Raw genomic sequence first — 18,007 nt, 5'->3', positions numbered from 1 at the left:
GACACAGAAGATGATTGAATCTCCATTTCCACTACTGCAAACTTGCTGGCAGTAGTGACTGAGCCAGCATGTTGTTGAAATGGGCAACGGGTTCTGCTGATACAAGCAGAAAATACTGTCCCAGAAGCTTAGGGGTATGTGAGAGAGGAAATGCAGTTCAAAGGACTCGTTCATATGCCTGTTTTCTGCTCTTGGTGCGATGCTGTTTATTCACCTGATGTTGTAGCTTGGGGGACAGGGGTTGCAGTGGTATGTGAATATATAGATAGAAACACAGCCTAGTACTACCAGAGCTAACACTTGCACTTAAGTGTGCTCTAGGGACATCCAACAAGATCTCCTTGTTTTCTGAGGGCAGTCTCTTTCCGCCGCCGCCGCCCCCCCCCCCCCCCCCCCCCCCCCCCCCCAGTATTTTTGCTTATCCAAGTAATGTTTACCCTCACAGGTGGAGGGAAGAAAGTTTGTTTCATTTAAGTTTTGGCAGTGTTGATGTAGACAACTTGGTTTGAGTTCTCATGAAGATTGTCATCGTCTAGAAAGTTACTCTCTGGGCTTGTTCTCGGGAGTGAAAGGGTGAGATGTAACTTAGCCATGCTGCCCACTGGCACATGTGGTAGTGGTAAGGAATTCCCTGTTGTCCGTGAAGAATGATAAGCCCAGCACCAAGCTTTGCATGCCTAGAAGTGCCTGTCACATGGTTGATTTTGTTTGAGCTGGAAATTACACCCTTGATAATCATCTGATCTCCAGCAGACACCTGGCTATTAAAGCCTAAATGACTTTTGTTTGTTTGTCTTTCTTAAAACGAGGGCGGAACATATCTACAGCCTATCACTTTCAGATAAGTTTACCTTAATAAACAAAGCTGCACACACAAACGAATCTTCACGTACAGGCGTGTTGTGCACTGATGAGAACAAAAGACTGTGCACTTCAAACCTGACTTAGACCATGGGTAGGGACAAGTAAAACTCAGAGATAACTATTTTATTTCACCAAACCAGCAAAGTGTCATAGTAAGGAAATAAATAACCCAGATACCCAGCAGAGGGAAAACTCTAATGATATTGGCACCGAATGGTCAGCACAAAAGCAAAAATCAGCGAGGTGGAGCAGCTGGCCGTGCCAGAGCCTTCCCTGTAATGGGTACTAGTGGCTGATGGAAGGACGGCTGTGGTGCTGGACTGTGACTGTGTGTAGCTCTACGGGATGGTCAGGTTAAGACAGCAGCATGGAAAGGTCTCACAGAACTTAGCTCAGCTGTACCCATGCAAGGACCAACCCCTGAATGGGAAAAAAAAAAAAGTAAATGTGTGGTGCACTGAGTTCCTGCTGCCCAGACTGAGAGGGTTAGTACTGAAGGAGATGTGAGAACTGCAAAGACTGAGCAATAACAGGAAACCCAAACTCCCCCCGTTTAAAGGTGTGTTTTGATAGAGGATGGTTCCTCAACAGGTAGCCTTAGATCAGGCAGCAAGTCTGTATTCTTATCTACCTAGTGTTTGGTGAAAACTAATACCAGCTCATTACTAATAGTTAGTAGTAGTGATTTTGAGGTGATAAAAGTATCTACAAATACGTTGCAGTTTCTCAGGAGGAGAAGCAACAAAAGCAAAGTAACCAAATATCAGTGCTGCTTTTAGAAAGAGGCACAGATTCCTTTGCTTGTAGTTTGCAGGCTGCTCACTAGCAGCTCAGAAGGTGAAAACCACACTGCATTGAAAAGGGAAATGGAATTAATCACAAAACTGACACTCAAGCACCCACTTAAGCTTTGGTTCCTATAGAGTTTGGAAATCTAACTCCAATGGTGCCATTATAAAGAAAAAGAACATAAACATCAGGCTATGGAAAAGCAGGAAATAATGAAGGCAAAAGTGAGGTTCAAGGAGTAAGTGAAAGGTTGCAAGACCAAACAGCAAGCATATATTGTAGTACATAACAAGCAAGAAGTTTAGTGAAAACCTGCAGATTGCTGGAGATTAGAGGATGTTTGAAAAAGTTTGTTTTGCAAATCTTTTCCCAGTTGAGATGCATAGGTATGGCGACAGCCTCTCAACCCCAGAATTTGCTAGAAATAGATTAGTATGGATATACATATATAATTGTGCACATTGTTCTTTGTGTATGTTTTATAGTACTTACGCTTTGCTTTCGCTTAGGAGTTATGGTGTAATAAACTGAAAATAGCCAGATTTTTGTACGGACGTACAACTAAATCTTGCATAGTGATAATTTAATACTTAGTTTGTAACTAACACAGCATGTGCTGTTACCTAGAGTATTAACATTTACTAAATTTAACACAGGCTGGTATTACTGAGCTTTGCTTTGCAAAGAAAAGTCCACCTTTGTGTAGTAGGTATTTTCTTCCTAAACATGTCCTTTTCTACAAGCGAAAAGCAATGGTGCTAAGATACTGTCTCTTAAAAGACATATCTGAAGTATTTTTAGCTAACACAAACTGTAGTGTTTTGATTATAAAGAATGTATTATTTATATGTGTTATATCTATTATAAATAACGTATTATAAAGACTTGCTTAAAATATGCAGCTAAAAATAAATTCCAGTTTGGAAAATCTTCAGAAAGTATATTTTCTGTTGGAGAGAAATGTTTTGTAGCCTAGTCTGAGTTTGTACACTCAGGGTATTTTGGTTGTGGAATTGTAGTTAGTCTCTGGCTGTAGTTTGCTGTCTTGGACCTAAACAGTAGGTACAGTAGAAGAGAAGTGTACCAAAAGGAGGTGAGGTTTCCTCAGGCTGAAGATCTTTTGAAATTTGTGTCATAGTTAGGTGTTCAAAGTCGTCTCTCAAAGGCAGTAGAAGAAAAATAACATTCTGCTGGGAGAAGGTGAATTACTATTTATTTTAAAATAGTCTGGATATTTCTGGCTGTGTTGGGTGTTTGGATGATGTTTAGATGCGGTATTATTTTGAGTGCTTCCCTCTTCTTGCAAAATTTTTTCTGCTTGGTATTTGCAGATCTTATGTAATGTATACCCTTGGATGAGGACAGAGCGAGCACTTTATTTTGGGATGCGAACAGGATTTTTGTTGTTCATTTTGTCATTTGTGCCAGTCTGCCTCCTGTTGCCAAATGCACGCAAAATAGGTCATTCCAGCAGGAACTGTTGTATTAACAAGCAAAGAGCAAAGCCACATGGGTGGAGTTACGTGTTTGTAGAAACTTAGAATCGTTTAGGTTGGAAAAGGCCTGTGAGATCATTGGGTCCAACGATTAACCTAACACTGCCAATCCACCACTAAACCATGTCCCTGAGCACCACATCTACAGGTCTTTTAAACACCTCCAGGGATGGCGACTCAGCCACTTCCCTGGGCTGCCTGTTCCAGAGCTTGACAGCCCTTTTGGTGAAGGAATTTTTCCTGATCCCCAATCTAAACCTCCCCCGGCACAGCTTGAGGCCGTTCCCTCTTGTCCTGTTGCTTGTTACCTGGGAGAGGAGACCGACCCCCACCTCCTGCAGCCTCCTTGCAGGGAGTTGTAGAGAGCCATAAGGTCCCCCCCGAGCCCCCTCCTCTCCAGGCTGAAGCCCCCGGTTCCCCCAGCCCCTGCCCCAGCCCCTGCCCCGCTCTGGTCACGCTCCAGCCCCTCAGTGCCCCCCTGCAGTGAGGGGCCAGAGCTGAGCCCAGGGCTCAAGGTGCGGCCTCACCAGTGCCCAGCACAGGGGACGGTCACTGCCCGGGTCCTGCTGGCCACACTATTGCTGACACCAGCCAGGGTGCTGCTGGCCCCCTTGGCCACCTGGGCACGCTGGGGGCTCATGCCCAGCCACCTGCTGACCGGCCCCCCCCAGGCCCTTCCCCGCCGGGCAGTTCCCAGCCCCCTGCCCCCAGCCCGCAGCGCTGCGGGGGGTGGGTGTCACCCGGGTGTGGGACCCGGCACGGAGCCGTGTTGAACCTCCTACGAGTGGCCTCGGCCCATCGGCCCAGCCTGCCCAGACCCCCCTGCAGAGCCTCCTGCCCCCCAGCCCATCAACACTCCCCCCAGCTTGGTGCTGCCTCCAGCTTACTGAGGGAGCGCTCGATCCCCTCGTCCAGGTCATTGATGGAGACATTAACCAGGCCTGGCCCCAGCGCTGAGCCTGGGGAACGCCACTTGTGACCGGCCACCACCTGCATGTCACTGCATTCACCCAGCCAGTTTTCACCCAGCGCAGAGTACGCCCGTCCAAGCCATGAGCAGCCAGTTTCTCCAGGACAACGCAGTGGGAAATGGTGTCAAAGGCTTTACTAAAGTCTACGTAGACAACATCATACACACAAAATTCTGAGCGCTTTCATCACTTCCTTACCTATTCTGCCTTGCTCAGAAGTGGTGCATAAGTGAGTACGATGGGCAGCTGTGCTTCATCTGACTTATCTGTGATGGAGGGGGTGGTACTTTCCCTTTTGGCAGCAGCTTCACACTTACATTGGATTAAGTGTAATGTGAAACTGTGCCCCAAATCACTAGTTTATACTTCTAGAGGTTTTCATGGGTGCATAGGAGGCTATTAAGATGCATATGCTCCTTCACAAGCAAAGTTTTGTTACCCATGTTTTCAATTGTGTGTGTTTGTGTGTTTTTCCTTTGCCTGGCCCATGTTTGAAACTGGTCATCTTCACGCAAATCTGGAGCAAAGACTGCTTAAAAGCTTGGCTTTTGTTTCCTAACATTGTGCCTCATCCCAGTGTGTTGTAGCTACAGAATTACTTGCTTCTTGCTCATAGCTCCCTCTGTACACCTTAAGGCATTGAAGTAGAAGCCTATGTAGCACATGCCTATCCATGCAAAGAACAGTAATTGTGGCAGAAACCTAAATAATGCTGCAGTCACAAAAGGTGCCTTTGTTTACTAGTATTCGTAAATCAAGTTGGTGATGCTTATGCCCTGTAAATCCTCGGGGTTTTAATAAAAAAAATGGATGTTTCAAAAGGAGCAGGGCTGGTTTTGTGTCACTGGTGAGCTCAAACTAAGCAGGAGGAAGTACAGCAAACATCAACAGAGGTGTGAGAGGAGAAGTATCTCAGACACATCTGACCGTAACAGCAAGAAGTCTCCACAGCCTCCCTGGGGAAGTGGCAAAAGTTCATAGCCATAGCCTGAAGCTGGGTGGAGGAAAGATCTGGCATTTTCACTGTCCTCACTGAAACGAAGGGTCACTGGTGGGAGCATGGTAGGTAGCAAAGAGCCAGGGACGCTGCCAGGCCATGTGCCCTGCAGAAAGCGGGCCAGCAGAACAAGCAGGGAATTGGTTGTACTAGGGGAGGATGGCTAGCAGAGAGTGTGTTTTCAAAGACAGACTGAACCAAAAGTACTTTCAGTTCACTAATTCATTTCGTGTCTGTGCCGAACCTGTAAGTCATTCCCTAATCCTCTTTCAATGCTCTAGGGACCAATATGGGGACGCTGCAAACAGCCCTGGCCGGTCCTTGCTACAAAGGGTTAATCTTGAACCATGAAACAGGCTTATCCTTTACTTTTTGGGGTGGTGGTCATTGCAGAATCCTCCCCCCTGCTTATCTTTGATCACAGGAGTTTTGAGCAGGTAGTTTCAGAGGTGTGGTGAGTGCACAGTGTGTCTTAACAGCCCAGCTGAAGAAGCACATCGATGGGCAGAATTTGCTGTGCAGATGACAGCAGCAGGCAGGGTTGCTTGCTAACCTTTATAGTATGGTGTCTGGCGAGAGAGTGTATGTTTTTTGCAGAGCAGAAGCCAACACAAAGCATTTTTCTCTGGCTGCATGTGTGATTTCGGTGATAGAAATGTAGTTGTTTGAAATTAAAATCCCATTCATCCTGTGTGGGAGTCCTTCATCTACTTGATGGAGTAGGGCTTTGCAAGGCAATCTGAGCAATTTTGGGTGTATACAAGACTTCAATTCCGGGAAGATAGTTTGTTCATAGATACAACAAAATGTATGTGTTCAATAGTCTTTTAGTTCCAGTTCACAAATTATAAGCACTGTGATAAAAAAAAATAATTATAACCATCATGTTATATTTGCTATTAAGGAGATGAAAATAAGCAGTAAGAGTGGCTGGTGGTGTTTGTTGTTTGGGGAAGTGGGGGCTGGATAATTAGGACGTGGACAATTTTATACAAAGTTTAGGGAGAAAATTGCCGAATGTTACTTTTGTTCTCTGTTGTCATTAGGGGATGTGTGTATACATATACAAACACTGCTGGGATTTTCAACTTCTTTTTTTTTTCTTTTTTTCTGTTTTGGCCACAAAATTGTGGGAGTTTAAAATGCAGTAACAAGCCTCTTCTTCTTACCTAGCTATTTAAGTTTCATGTCTGTGAAAAAGAAGAGATTTGCCTGTTAGGTGTTTCATCCACACTGAACGATAGCTATGCTTTCCTGGAGTCAAGCCTGCTGTGGAGTGACGAGACCTGGCTTTTCCTTCAGTGTTATTTGATACATGTTTCAGTTTGACATTATGTAAATACTCTGCTATTAGGGAAGAAAATGACATAAAATTGCATCCTTTCTCAATGAGGTTTTAAGTTCTTTCAGTAGCTTCTCTCCTTTTTGAAGCTGTAATAAAGATCGTAATTAGAATCCCAGTTGCTTAAGTGAGAAATTAGCATGTTCTTAAATGCTGAGCCGAGCCAGGTTCCTAGTGAGACCCCCTCCGGGTATCTGTCCTGCCCCAAAGCGCTTTCCCTAATACCAATTTGTGTTCTGGACGTATTAAAGAAAATCATATTCATTGCCACCTAGCAGTTAATCAGAGCCTTCAGATAGGCTTGAAATAATTTGCATCCTGACTGCCAAAACCACCTGCATCAGTTAATTTCCTACAGCCATACCCGGCCATGCTCTAAAACTTAGCAGAGGGTGTCAGTCCATCACGCAGTAGCGGGACTGAGGCAGATTCACTCCGTGCATGTCCTTCGTTCTTATAAACTGGTCGTAACTACTACTTACCCCACCCCAGACCTCCTTGCTTTACTGTTTTCTAGGCTGTGGCCCAGGGAACAAAAATAGCTTTCCTTAAAAGTATTGATTTGTTTTTGTAGAACTGGGTGCTAACATAGATACTTTTTTCTACTAATGTGTATTTTACCATGTAAATAGTATCCTAGCAGATTGGAATATGTGAAAATTTTAATGGGTCTAAAATAAACCTCATTTGTAGATTAATTAAAAACAAGTAGCAAAGAACACTGACACTTTTTTTAAAAAAGACATTTTTATGGTGCAAAATACAGATTTAATCTCCAAATAAGTGAATGGTAAACTGTAATCGTAAGATGTGCAAGAAAATATTTGGAACATATGAAATAGTAGTCACAGATTTTATATTCAAGATGTTCCCTTTCTGGTTTTCCAAATTGTTGCAGAAGTTACCAGAGGGTAAGGCAAATAAAATACTGCCTTCGCAGTTGACCCCAAGTAGGAATATGATACTGGTGGGAGGTGGATTCAGATCGCCCTGTCTCCACCCACCCAACCCCACCCACTCCCCCCCCTTTTTTTTTTTAATGGTGAATTTTTATATTCTGATGTCTCTTCTGCAAGTTCAGCCTAACGTGCTTCTGATATGCTCTTGTTTCCACAGGCCAAGGCTGCAAGCACAAAGGAAGTTTGCTCAGTCCCAGCCAAACAGTCCCAGCACAACTCCAATAAAGATAGTGGAGCCGTTGTTACCCCCTCCTGCCACTCAGATTTCTGACCTCTCCAAAAGGAAGCCCAAGACAGAAGATTTTCTCACATTCCTCTGTCTTCGAGGTAGGAGTCTTGTAGCTGCTGAAGGGGGACAGTCTCATTCGAAGAATGAGCCATGGCACCACACACTGAGTAGCAGCCACACAAATGTACTGGTGCTGCGCTTGAATATATTGCATGCATTTCAACTCTCAGCCATTTGACTGTATCTGCAGCAGGAGCATTTGAGTTCATGGTTGTAAAGACCATAAAATGAGGCCAGTAATAATGCAAAAGGAAATTTCTTTATGCTTGACTCTCTGTTGTCCTGAATGGGGTTTTGTCTAGCTCTCCTAAGTCCCCCCGCATCCTCCTTTGTTTTGCCTGACTAGAAACTGAAGAAGTGTGTAACTTGCCTGAGTACTTATTCCTGCAAGAGGAGATACCTGGTTGGAAATTCCCCTTCTCTACCTATTCAATGTCCTGTGTTTTTCAATTTGAGTGAGGCTTTTCATCTGACAGTGGGTGGAGGGGTTGCTGCTGTTCTTGGTTGCTCCAGGAGCTGGACTGTTCCCGTGGTGGTAATTAAAACAGGTGAGCTCCTCCGCTCTGCAACCCAAGTGCAGATGAGGTGTCTGAAGTTGTGCAGCGAGATACCTGCATTATCTCACGGTAACAGGTGCCTGAGCCTGGCTGGAACTGGATGGCGTGTGTCTGGGATCACTGGTGTGTATTTGTGAGCCTGCGTGTCAGACTCGGGGACCTTATCGTGAGGTATACAGTTGACTGTCCTGACTAAGCTAAAGAAGGAGACCACTCACCGGACTGGTCACTTTTCCTGGGACTTTCTATGGGCCTGTGTCCCAAGTCATGTGATGAAAACAGCATCTTTCAGTTTAATCTCCCAGTTCTCATATCAGCTCTTGTGGCAGGTTTCTCTTTTGGCAGACGCCCCCCCCGTCCCCTTAACGAGTTACTGCTCCATCATTGATGTGCTGGAACGATGCCTCTTGCTGTTGTTTTGCCCCGTTACCTGCTGAAAGGGTGTGCATTTGTTACAGATAGGGCTTGTTTGCAGAAGTCTTACCTCGTGGATTGAACCCTTCAAAGCTTGTGTTTGAACTCCCCTTTCCAGTTCTGAGGTTTCTGTTGCATCTGTGAGCAACACTGGTCACAGCACCACCTGTATCTTCCTGCTGAGACTTTCTCACCTTAACACAGCATGGTTTGATTTCCTTTTTTATTCTGTTCTGTGAGATTTTAGGCTAGTGGTAGCTTTAGACTGGTTGGTAATTTATCTGTCTTGACTCTGGTCCAATATAGAGCCTCCACCCTGCTGGGACTTCTGGTAAAGCGAGTGGGTGGAGGGGATGGAGGGGGGGCAGTTTGCTAGCTTTTGTGTTTGTTTAAAGCATTGCAAAGAGCAGAATCTAATGGTGTTTAAAGCGGCATCACAGTCCTCTGAAATCTAATCTGTGGAAATGTATTTCTAATTTAGTCTGCTGTGAGGTTGATCAGTCTGTTGGCAGCGTGTCACTGCTGTGATCTGGGCCAACTGCCACAGTTGTTGGTGGGAAAATTCAGATGGGGGGTGTGTGTGTGTGTGTGTGTGAGCACACATGGCTGCATTCACATGCTTGTTTCCTCTGCTTGCTAACTAAGCATGTGGTATTTATAGCTTTGAAGGCACTTGCACTTAAAGAAAGGCAACCTGTGTGGGGATGTGGCCTATCTCCATTTTTATTTCCTACTATTTCTTAGCATTGTGCTTTAACAATGTAAATGGGAAGCATGGGTACTTTTGTCCTCTTCCAGTGCTTCATTCAGAAGGTTTGTTGGGTTTTTTATTTGTATTTTAATCAGTGGCTGTTTAGCTCTTGCACCTGTAATTTTCTTCTTTGTTATTCATCTGTAGAATAATTGATGTTTTGTATTGTCAATTAAGAACTTGCAATTCATTCCTAATTTCTTCAGTATGCAGGGTACTCGTATATTTCAGACAACACGTGCATTCAGACGGCAAGATCCCAATTACAATTATATTAAAAACCACGAGGGAAAATCTGCTTTGAGTGCTACACATGGCATGTTCTTGGTCTGCTTAAACAGGCTGAAGAAAAGCAGAAAGGGGAAGCTGTCAGCTGTTTCAGCACCTCCACAAGCTTATTGCTCCATTACTCCTGTATAAAGCCAGACGAGGACCAGTATAAACGGGGAAATCTGCTACCTGAATGTGTTTGTGGAGGAGCAGGAAGAGCGGCTGTGGCTTGGAGGGAGAAGGAATAGGGTTGTTGAGAGCGGTATTGGCATGATTCTGCCTTCCCTGTCTGAACTGCTGTGTCCTGCCTGCCTGAGGTGGTGCCCGTTTGATCCCTGGGGAGGTTTAGCTCCAGGTGGCTGGGTCATTTGGTGTGCCTGTTGGAAAAAAGGACGTGGAAGCTGGTTCCTAATATACTTGCAGGGAGTTCATGTAGCAACCTGCTGGTACATCCAGCCCAGCTCCAGGAGGTCCCACGAGGGGCCTTGCGGGGTGCTGACAGGCTTGGTTTGGTGCTGCTCGGCTGGTGGCACCCAGAGAGCTTGGAGAGGGAAGAGCCAGCAGCTGACTTAAACCCTCCGTAGGGAAGACTTCTGATTTTTTTGGATGCAGTTTGTTTTGGTTTTGAACCTCTGTGCTGTTATTTGCTGAAGTGTTGAGGGATTCAAAATTGCTTGCGTGGTGGGACTTGTGGTTGTTCTGTCTTCTGTCCAGATATGTCTGTCCAGCCCTGGCTGTTTGTACTTTCATGATAAAATGTGACATACAATTACATGGACATAAGAGCACACTCACCGTTCCCCACTTTGCAAATTGTTTAGTAGTAAGCGTAGTAGTGATTAGATCCAGGACAGTAAATCCCCAAGTTTGTGTGATTTTTTTTTTTTTTTTTTTTTTTTTTTAAGTTAGGACTGTCTTAGGTCCTAGTTCTTCAAAATGCTCTGATCGTATAGCCCCTGCATTCATGATCAAAGCTTTCCTTTGGCAAGGGAGTCTTCTCCAGGAGTGGTGGGAAGGCAGCTCTGTGGTCACGTCTCTGTCCTCATCCCACCATACCCAGCAGCGGTGTCAGAAGCACAGTGTAAATTTGTCGCACTATGTCAGCATGTACTTTCATTTTCTATTTTTAAACAGAGAAATTTAAAAAACTCATCACCACCACAAGTTCACTTTTCAGTACTCTGGGGTGGTGGTGGTGGGTGGTATTTTAAGTGGCAGCAGCTGAATTTTCTGTGTGATGGAGCAGTACTATCATGCAGCAATGCTGAAGAAATGCCCTCAGTGTACGTAAGGTCCCATACATGGGAAAAGAAATCCCAATTACCTGGCCTTCTGCTACTTATCAGAAAATCTAATGATTCAAACCACTTTTACTTTTTTTCCCTAGCATCCTGTTATTTCAAAAGAAGGTAATTTAACCAAGAGGACCTGCTTGGTTTCATTATCCAGAACACTAGGGGCTTTAGACACGTTCTTAAGTAGTTTGGGTTTTGAACTTTTGATTTGATAACACAATGTACTAATTACTTCTTAAAAGGTAAGCGGAGCAGAATGAAAAGGCTGTTAAGAGTTGATGAATATTTGAGCACCCTGGAATGCATCTAGCTGACCAGATTTGGCAAGGCTCCCCTGCTTTCTATTATTTTAAAATCCTTTTTAATTTTTTTTATTATTTTTTTTTTTTAAATTGTGACCTAGAATTTTCAACGCAAGAAGGAAGGGAATAGCACAGATATCTCTGAAGTGTTTGTCTGCAGTGTTCTTATCTTTAAATAGCTTCTTTGAAGGAGCCCGTATGCCCTTTGCCAGAGGCATAATTAGTATATTTCAGCAGCACGCATAGATACAAGCGTGTCATCTCTGTGTGGTTGTACAACAGCTTTCACTTCTATTGTATTTTCTGCCTCTGATCAAATTTTTTTAAACAGCTTCTGTTACAGTGCATTTAAGTTACCTTTACTCTCTGTAATTATTTACAGGTTAAAAATATTGTGAGTGGAATAATATAGGGTTAAAGGGGGAAGGAGAAACAACTCCCTGTGAGCCATAGATCTTTGGCAAAAGGTGATAACAGGGAGGCTATGATTAGGAGCCTACATTTTAAGAAGTTTTCCCATGATCAATTTTCTAATTAAGTCAGGCCTCTGGGAGTTACATGCTAGAGAATTTCAGGGATTCCTAAATAAAGATGGTTAATTGAGATCTCACAAATTGAGTTTTCAGGCTCTTCTAACTGTTCTGCAAAACGTGTGACTGTTCGTTTTTCTTTGAGTACTGCAATGACTTAACGATCCGATGATTTATTACAACTGAGCAAAACCGAAATAGAAAATCACACTATAGCATGTTTATCCGAACTTCAGTAAATCTCAGTGCCCCAGTCCTCACGCAGTTTGCTTTTAAACAGCCTTTTGATTTTTTTAAACACCTTATTTGGGTGGTAGGCTTGGGGGCCTTTGGTCCCAGCCTTCTCTCTGGAGTCTTAATAGGAGAGGTTTGCCTGTGCCAGTAGATACCTGCAGAGGTTTTCCATTACAGTGGGAGAGTCCCCACAGTCAGAAACGTGGAAGCTCTTAATTTTGGGCATGTTAGAAAACACCTATTTGCCTAGCTTTTAATGGGGCAGAAGGTACGCTTGCGTGCTACTCTAGTATCAGTGGGTGCGCTGGACTTTGAGAGCCGGTGATGGCATCAATCACACTCTCTAAGCACCAGCCTTCCAAGGGAGCACATTGCCCACCGCAGAGGCACTGCTCACCAGATCGGAGTAAACACATTAAATAGGATGGCAACTTGATTAGGCTTGGAAGCAAAACAATGAAATGCTGACACTGTCCAAAAACATGAGCTGCTTTGCAGTCTGGGTTAGTTTTTATAATTCCAGAGTAATATTAAAACATGGAGATTTGTTTAAAATATTGGAAGAAGACTTTTTATCAATTTTAAGTCATTTGGTATTTGAGACTAAAATTTTAGGATGGATTGACAACACAAGAATAAACTTTAGAGTGTTGAGTCTTAATATTACAAACCTTTTAATAAAGATATGTTTGCATTTAGTAACTGTAATCTTACAGTTTCCAAGTCGTTTAAATTTTGAAGTTAGGAGTAACATTGAAACGTAAAATATGAGATACTTCTTGTATGTGCAACCAGTTAGTCCAGCTGTGGAATATGCTGCTCTGGGTTGGTGAGGAACTCTCGCAGCGGTTTAGGATGAGAGTAATTTAATCAGTTTTGGCAGGGAGAAGTGAATATATGGGCTCACAGTGAACAGCACATGTGTGAAATACACGGAGAGAGCCTGGTGACCAACACCATGGCTTTATCCCTTCCCAGGGGATGGGAGTGCTGCTGGAGGGCCATCCCTCCAGGCATGCAGCTGAGGTTAGTTTCATATCAGCGTGTGCCTGCACGGGACACGAGGTGGGAAGAGCTGCTGAGTGCAAGACGGAGTAGCCTGTGTGTAGCACTACAGCTGTAGCCTGTGTGTAGCACTACAGCTGAATCAAAGTTTTTACCTTGCTCTTCCCGTTGCGGGGCCCCTTTCTGCTGTTAATGATCCCGGTATCTACTCCTGCAAAAAGCCGCAGGATGAAATGAACTCATTGAAACGGGAGACTCATCTTGCAGCTCAGCCTTTATATTTGCCACAGACCCACTCCGAGTCCCTTGGCGAGCTGTTTTTCTGTTAAAATGAGGAGAAATGTTTTAACTCTGTATATAGGTATTGGCATAGCTGGACATTGATTATGGATGACCCGCTGGCATAAAATCCAAGAGCTGCGATGGCAGCAGCAACACTTCACAACCTTGCTGCCCACGGTGTTCAGTGCCCAGGTGGGCAGTGTAAGATATTCTGTCAAAGGCAGAAACCGGTGAGCTTGCTTCTGTAACCTGGGAACCTACCATAGGTTCAGTGTTCCCCAGAAGACTTAATTTGTTCTAGGGATGGAGCTCGGGGTCTCGTGGGTATGGAACATAGCCGGATAGCCTTTTGGGAATGGCGGTGTGGGGGTTTGGGATTTGCAGGCTTGTCTTGTTCATGGTGGAGGGGAGCGTAAAGTCGGGGGTCAAAGTGTATGTGGGAAAGGTTGGTTTTGAGGTTCCCTGCCAAATCTAGGCAGGTTAGTGATGGTAAACTGCTTTGAGATGGTCAGATATGAATTGTAGATGTGAGACACGCTCTACTTGGTTTTTTTAGTATTCTGTAGTCTGTCACTCTGCTGTGTGTTCTGTTGACTTTGGAAAGTGAACCTTTGATTTTTTCCCTGAAGATTCACACATTCCCCACCCTTACTCGGTTTCTCTAGAAAAGGAACAATTTTCTTTGGCTTTTTGGGTTTAGCTCTACTGCTTTGAAGAATGGACCAAGAAGAAAATGGGGGTTTGTGTCACTGCACTAGCCATAACACTAAGCAACTTGGTGATTCGTACAACGGCAGAGGAAGGGAGAGTTTGAGTGTCGGTGTGTTTATGAGCTCTGTTTTATTTCTGGACTTGGGATGGCCTTTTCCTCCCCCTGGCTCAGGCACTGGGGAGCTCCCTCTGGGACCGTTCCTGCAGGTGGAGCCAGGCAAGTGAGATACAATTGCTCTTTCCTATAGAGTTTATGCAGTTCATTCTCTTTTAGCCTTGCTCCGTAAAACGACCATAAAGTGCAGGCATAAATTACATTTATTCGCACTTCAGGGACTTGGCGCTGTCCTGCCAAAACGTAATAAGTAGGACATATAATAAATGAGAAGCAGGCCCTAAATTTTAAGCATTGAGGTGCCAGTACATCAGGAGCATTTGGGAGGCAAGGTTTTTCCACCTGCATACAGCCCCGAAATGGGGTCGTGGGTCAGAGCAGAAGCCAAACCTGCGGCTGCGGTTCGTTGTAGGGCTTGGCATGCCGCATGCTTATCGGGGCAGGCTGAAGGCCTGCATACCTTGACCTGCCTTGTGCTTAAATCATTTTGATGTCTTAAATTGTTTTAAGATTTTTCCAAAGCACATCTGGGTTATGTTTAATTGTTAGGAGGAAATAAAAGAGAGGAGCTAGAGGGGGAGTTGGTGTAAATAATTCATGGAGAAGAATCCTCCAATTTTGCAGAAACCACAGCCCAAATTACAGAGAAGGCTCTTGGATTGAGATGATTTTTGTTGTGGTTGTAACATACCAGGGTTTGAATCCTGTCCAGATGAAAACATTTGGTTTGTACTTCAGTAAATATTGCAGAAACACTGCCAGCTAATTCTGAAGAGTAATGAAATAGTGCTTTTGGCAAAGCACATGCACTTTCCGTACTTCTGATTCCACTCTTCGGATCCAAATTCAGAGTTTTTAAAAAATGTTTAGCTAGTCCAAGACAAAAGTTAATGTAATTTAATGAGAAACAAAACATACTGTAATTTAGGAGGGAAAACTACACATTTGTCAAATAAAAAAAAAAATAATAACCTCATTAGTCAAATAAAATGGCTGAAAAAGAGTATAGTTTATTCTATTAATCAGGCGCTTGCTGCTGAGGTCAGTGCATCTGTATGTACAGGTTGTGTAAGCATCAGTTCTGCCTACTGTTATTAGCCAGCCTGAATTTTGCACCGTGACTTAAAAAAAATATTTTGCTTTATACTTATTGTTGTATAAGCATCGTGTTGTTATAACAAAGGATATAAAATACATTTGTCATCCTTTCATATGCATTAGGCAATGCTTTGTGTATAGTTGTGGTAATTGTTTTTCCTATATAGTTAGGTTTTCTTTTGTGTTACTCTCACAATAGGAGGGAAGACAAAAATACTCGAGAGAATTTCAATAATGAAACTGCAGATACTGACGGCACCAGTTGCCAAATGTACTTCAAACCTCATTTTTTAAAGAGCTGAGTATCCTCCCTTTTTGTAATAATTCATAGCTCACTATAACTATGATGAGTGAATTAAAAAACCCCAACTCATCATTAATGATTTTCTCAAAATTTGCCACGCACAGTGGTGTCTGATCGGAGGAGCAGTAACTCCTGCTCTGATACTGGTGAGGAGAGGAGAGGCTACCTGCCATTCTGTTAGCTGTCTGAGCTTTCCATGTGGTTTGCAATCCCTTGGACAGCCCCGACAATTTGTTGGGCTTTCAAAACAGCAGGATGAGGGCCAGCTTTGGCAATTTGGCCTTCCCGCGGTGAGGCAGAGGAGAGGGCTGGGAAGTTCCTCCCAGCTTGCAGCCTGGCCTTGGCCATAGCTTTTCTGCTCTCAACTGTGAGTTGACAGTGACCTGTTGAGCAGAAGGTGAGTGGCATGTGTCCAGGACAGGGCAGCAAGTCAGCAGCACTATCAGACAGGTACTCCTGTTAAAGCTGCTCAAGACAAGGTGTCCTTCCTGCTTTCCTGTATTTGTTACTATCTCACGTCAGCAATTTTTTCAGTAGCTTCCCTCTCCCGTTGGTCCTGCATCCCGTGTCCGTTTGCTAACTCGCCTCTGACCGCTTCCCTCTTCAGCCCCAGCCCATCTGAGTTCCTGCCTTCCTCTGTGCTGCTGCTGTTGCCTGCCCTTTCTTTCAGCTTACTTCTTCTGCCATGGCTGCTTCTTCCTTTCCCATGTGTTGCGATTGCCTCATCCAGTTCTCTGGTGATGGCATGTGCTTTTGTACAAACATTGATGCAAAACAAATTGACTGTCTTGGGGAGGGGGAGCATTTAGGAAGTATGTGCCTAGACATCATCAGGACAGAATGTAAAATGTGCAGCTTCTACATGATACTGGAAACATACTGTGTCTCATGTTTTGTTTAATAACATAAAGTGATATATTAAGCTACATATTCAATAAGAAAAAGTGTGCATAGAAATTTTCCAAATCTTTACTTGAGAACTTGTAACATTGCATTACGGTTACAGCATTTATTAGTGGACTTTAATTTCCTTAGTCTGGGATTTTAATCTGAATCAGTTCCCTGATCTGATTCACCACATGGCCCCACAAAATATTATACTGCCACAGTCAAGGTGGTGGCACAGGAATAAGAACAAGAGGCCAGATGGAGGCAGATACTCTGTAGACCATTTATGATGCCAAGAAAAATGTCCATGCAGCCACAGACAGTCTAGCTGGTTCCTTGTATGAAATGTCTTCTACATAAGTGGTGGGAAGTCAAATTTTATTTTCTAGATTACCATCACATTTGCTGAGTGAGTGGGTTTTTCAGGCACCTGCTGATGGGGTGGGCAGCAGGGTGGGTGTCTCAATGTGGAGGGCTGCTCACACACCTTCCCTGGGTGCTGGAGGGCTGGACCCCTGCTCTTCCCCTTCATCCGCTGCAGTGCCCATGGTAGCAGCTGCTTGCACAACCTGGGGGCTCCCAGCACAGGAGACTTGCAAAATCCAATACAGCCACAGGCTCTCGTAACTGTCTCACCGATTTTTCTGCTGTTTTCTTGGGGATAGAAAGCAAGGAAGAGGGGAATTGCATACCCAGAGTGCTGAGACCTGGCATGCACCACCTCCCAGGCACAGATGTTGCCCTCTATCGCATTGCAGCTCTTCTCTTTTGGTGTTGTTTATTAATTAAATTCTAATGTTACTCTTTCAGTTGCCCTGGGCAGGCTTTGAGAATCATGCCCTGGTGCTGGGGGAAGGCAAGAGGAAGAGGAGGGATGATTGCGCATCCTTACTCTTGTCTGGCTAGCAAAATACATGCAAGAATGAACTGGCATAGCTGCCCCGTGGGTTTATGTTGCTGAGTGTGTCCAGGCAGACAAAAATGTGCAGGAATAGTGTGTTGAAAAATAAAAATCAAGCAAGCATCTGCAGCTGTATGTTCTGTGAACGTGTATGCATGTTATGTCTGGTGAACCTGCAGTATTCTTTATTCTCATGCCAATTTTGAGGGTTTTTATCATCTTGCTGTCATACATCATTTTCATGATGAATACCTGTTACACATGGAGAAACCTGAGAGCAGCAAGTCTCAGTGAAATCTGTAAGGAAAACTACCATGTTGTTAACTTGAGATGAAGACAGTCCAGATTTATGAGGAAGGGCAATATATTTTGTTAGACCAATTGCTATACCTAGAAGAAACAAACCAGCTCTTGAGCACACATTCTTCTCCACATCTTCAATGGTCTTAGACATTCATGGCTACAATAGCACTACTTAGTATTTTTTATATAAATCAGCAGTTTTGGGGTCCCTTGTAGAGGTAGGCTACATCATCATGTGCACATCCCTGTCTGGTCTCGGAGGCGATGAGGGATATTTAGGACAGGAGTCTGTATTATGATAAAGAAGGTGAGTGATCGCCTAGCTTCCACTTTTACCGCT

General features: G+C 44.1%; 1 protein-coding gene across 3 annotated transcripts in view; it reads left to right on the top strand.

Annotated features, from left to right (window-relative positions):
- Positions 1 to 18,007, top strand: part of JARID2 (jumonji and AT-rich interaction domain containing 2) — a 225,032-nt gene that overhangs the window by 153,653 nt on the left and 53,372 nt on the right. The window contains exon 4 of one of the 3 annotated variants that reach the window (XM_080381719.1): positions 7,576 to 7,745. In XM_080381719.1, coding sequence (XP_080237845.1) covers positions 7,576 to 7,745 — 170 coding nt within the window. Of the gene's footprint in view, positions 1 to 7,575; positions 7,746 to 8,690; positions 8,887 to 9,089; positions 9,492 to 18,007 lie in introns of those variants that run through there. The other 2 variants (XM_080381721.1, XM_080381720.1) reach the window with 2 other exon arrangements.

The sequence above is a fragment of the Falco punctatus genome (assembly GCF_963210335.1).
Source record: "Falco punctatus genome assembly, chromosome: 3".
In the NCBI taxonomy this organism is placed as follows: domain Eukaryota; kingdom Metazoa; phylum Chordata; class Aves; order Falconiformes; family Falconidae; genus Falco; species Falco punctatus.
The sequence above is the reverse complement of the archived record's forward strand: the minus strand, read 5'-3'. Positions and strand labels throughout refer to the sequence as shown.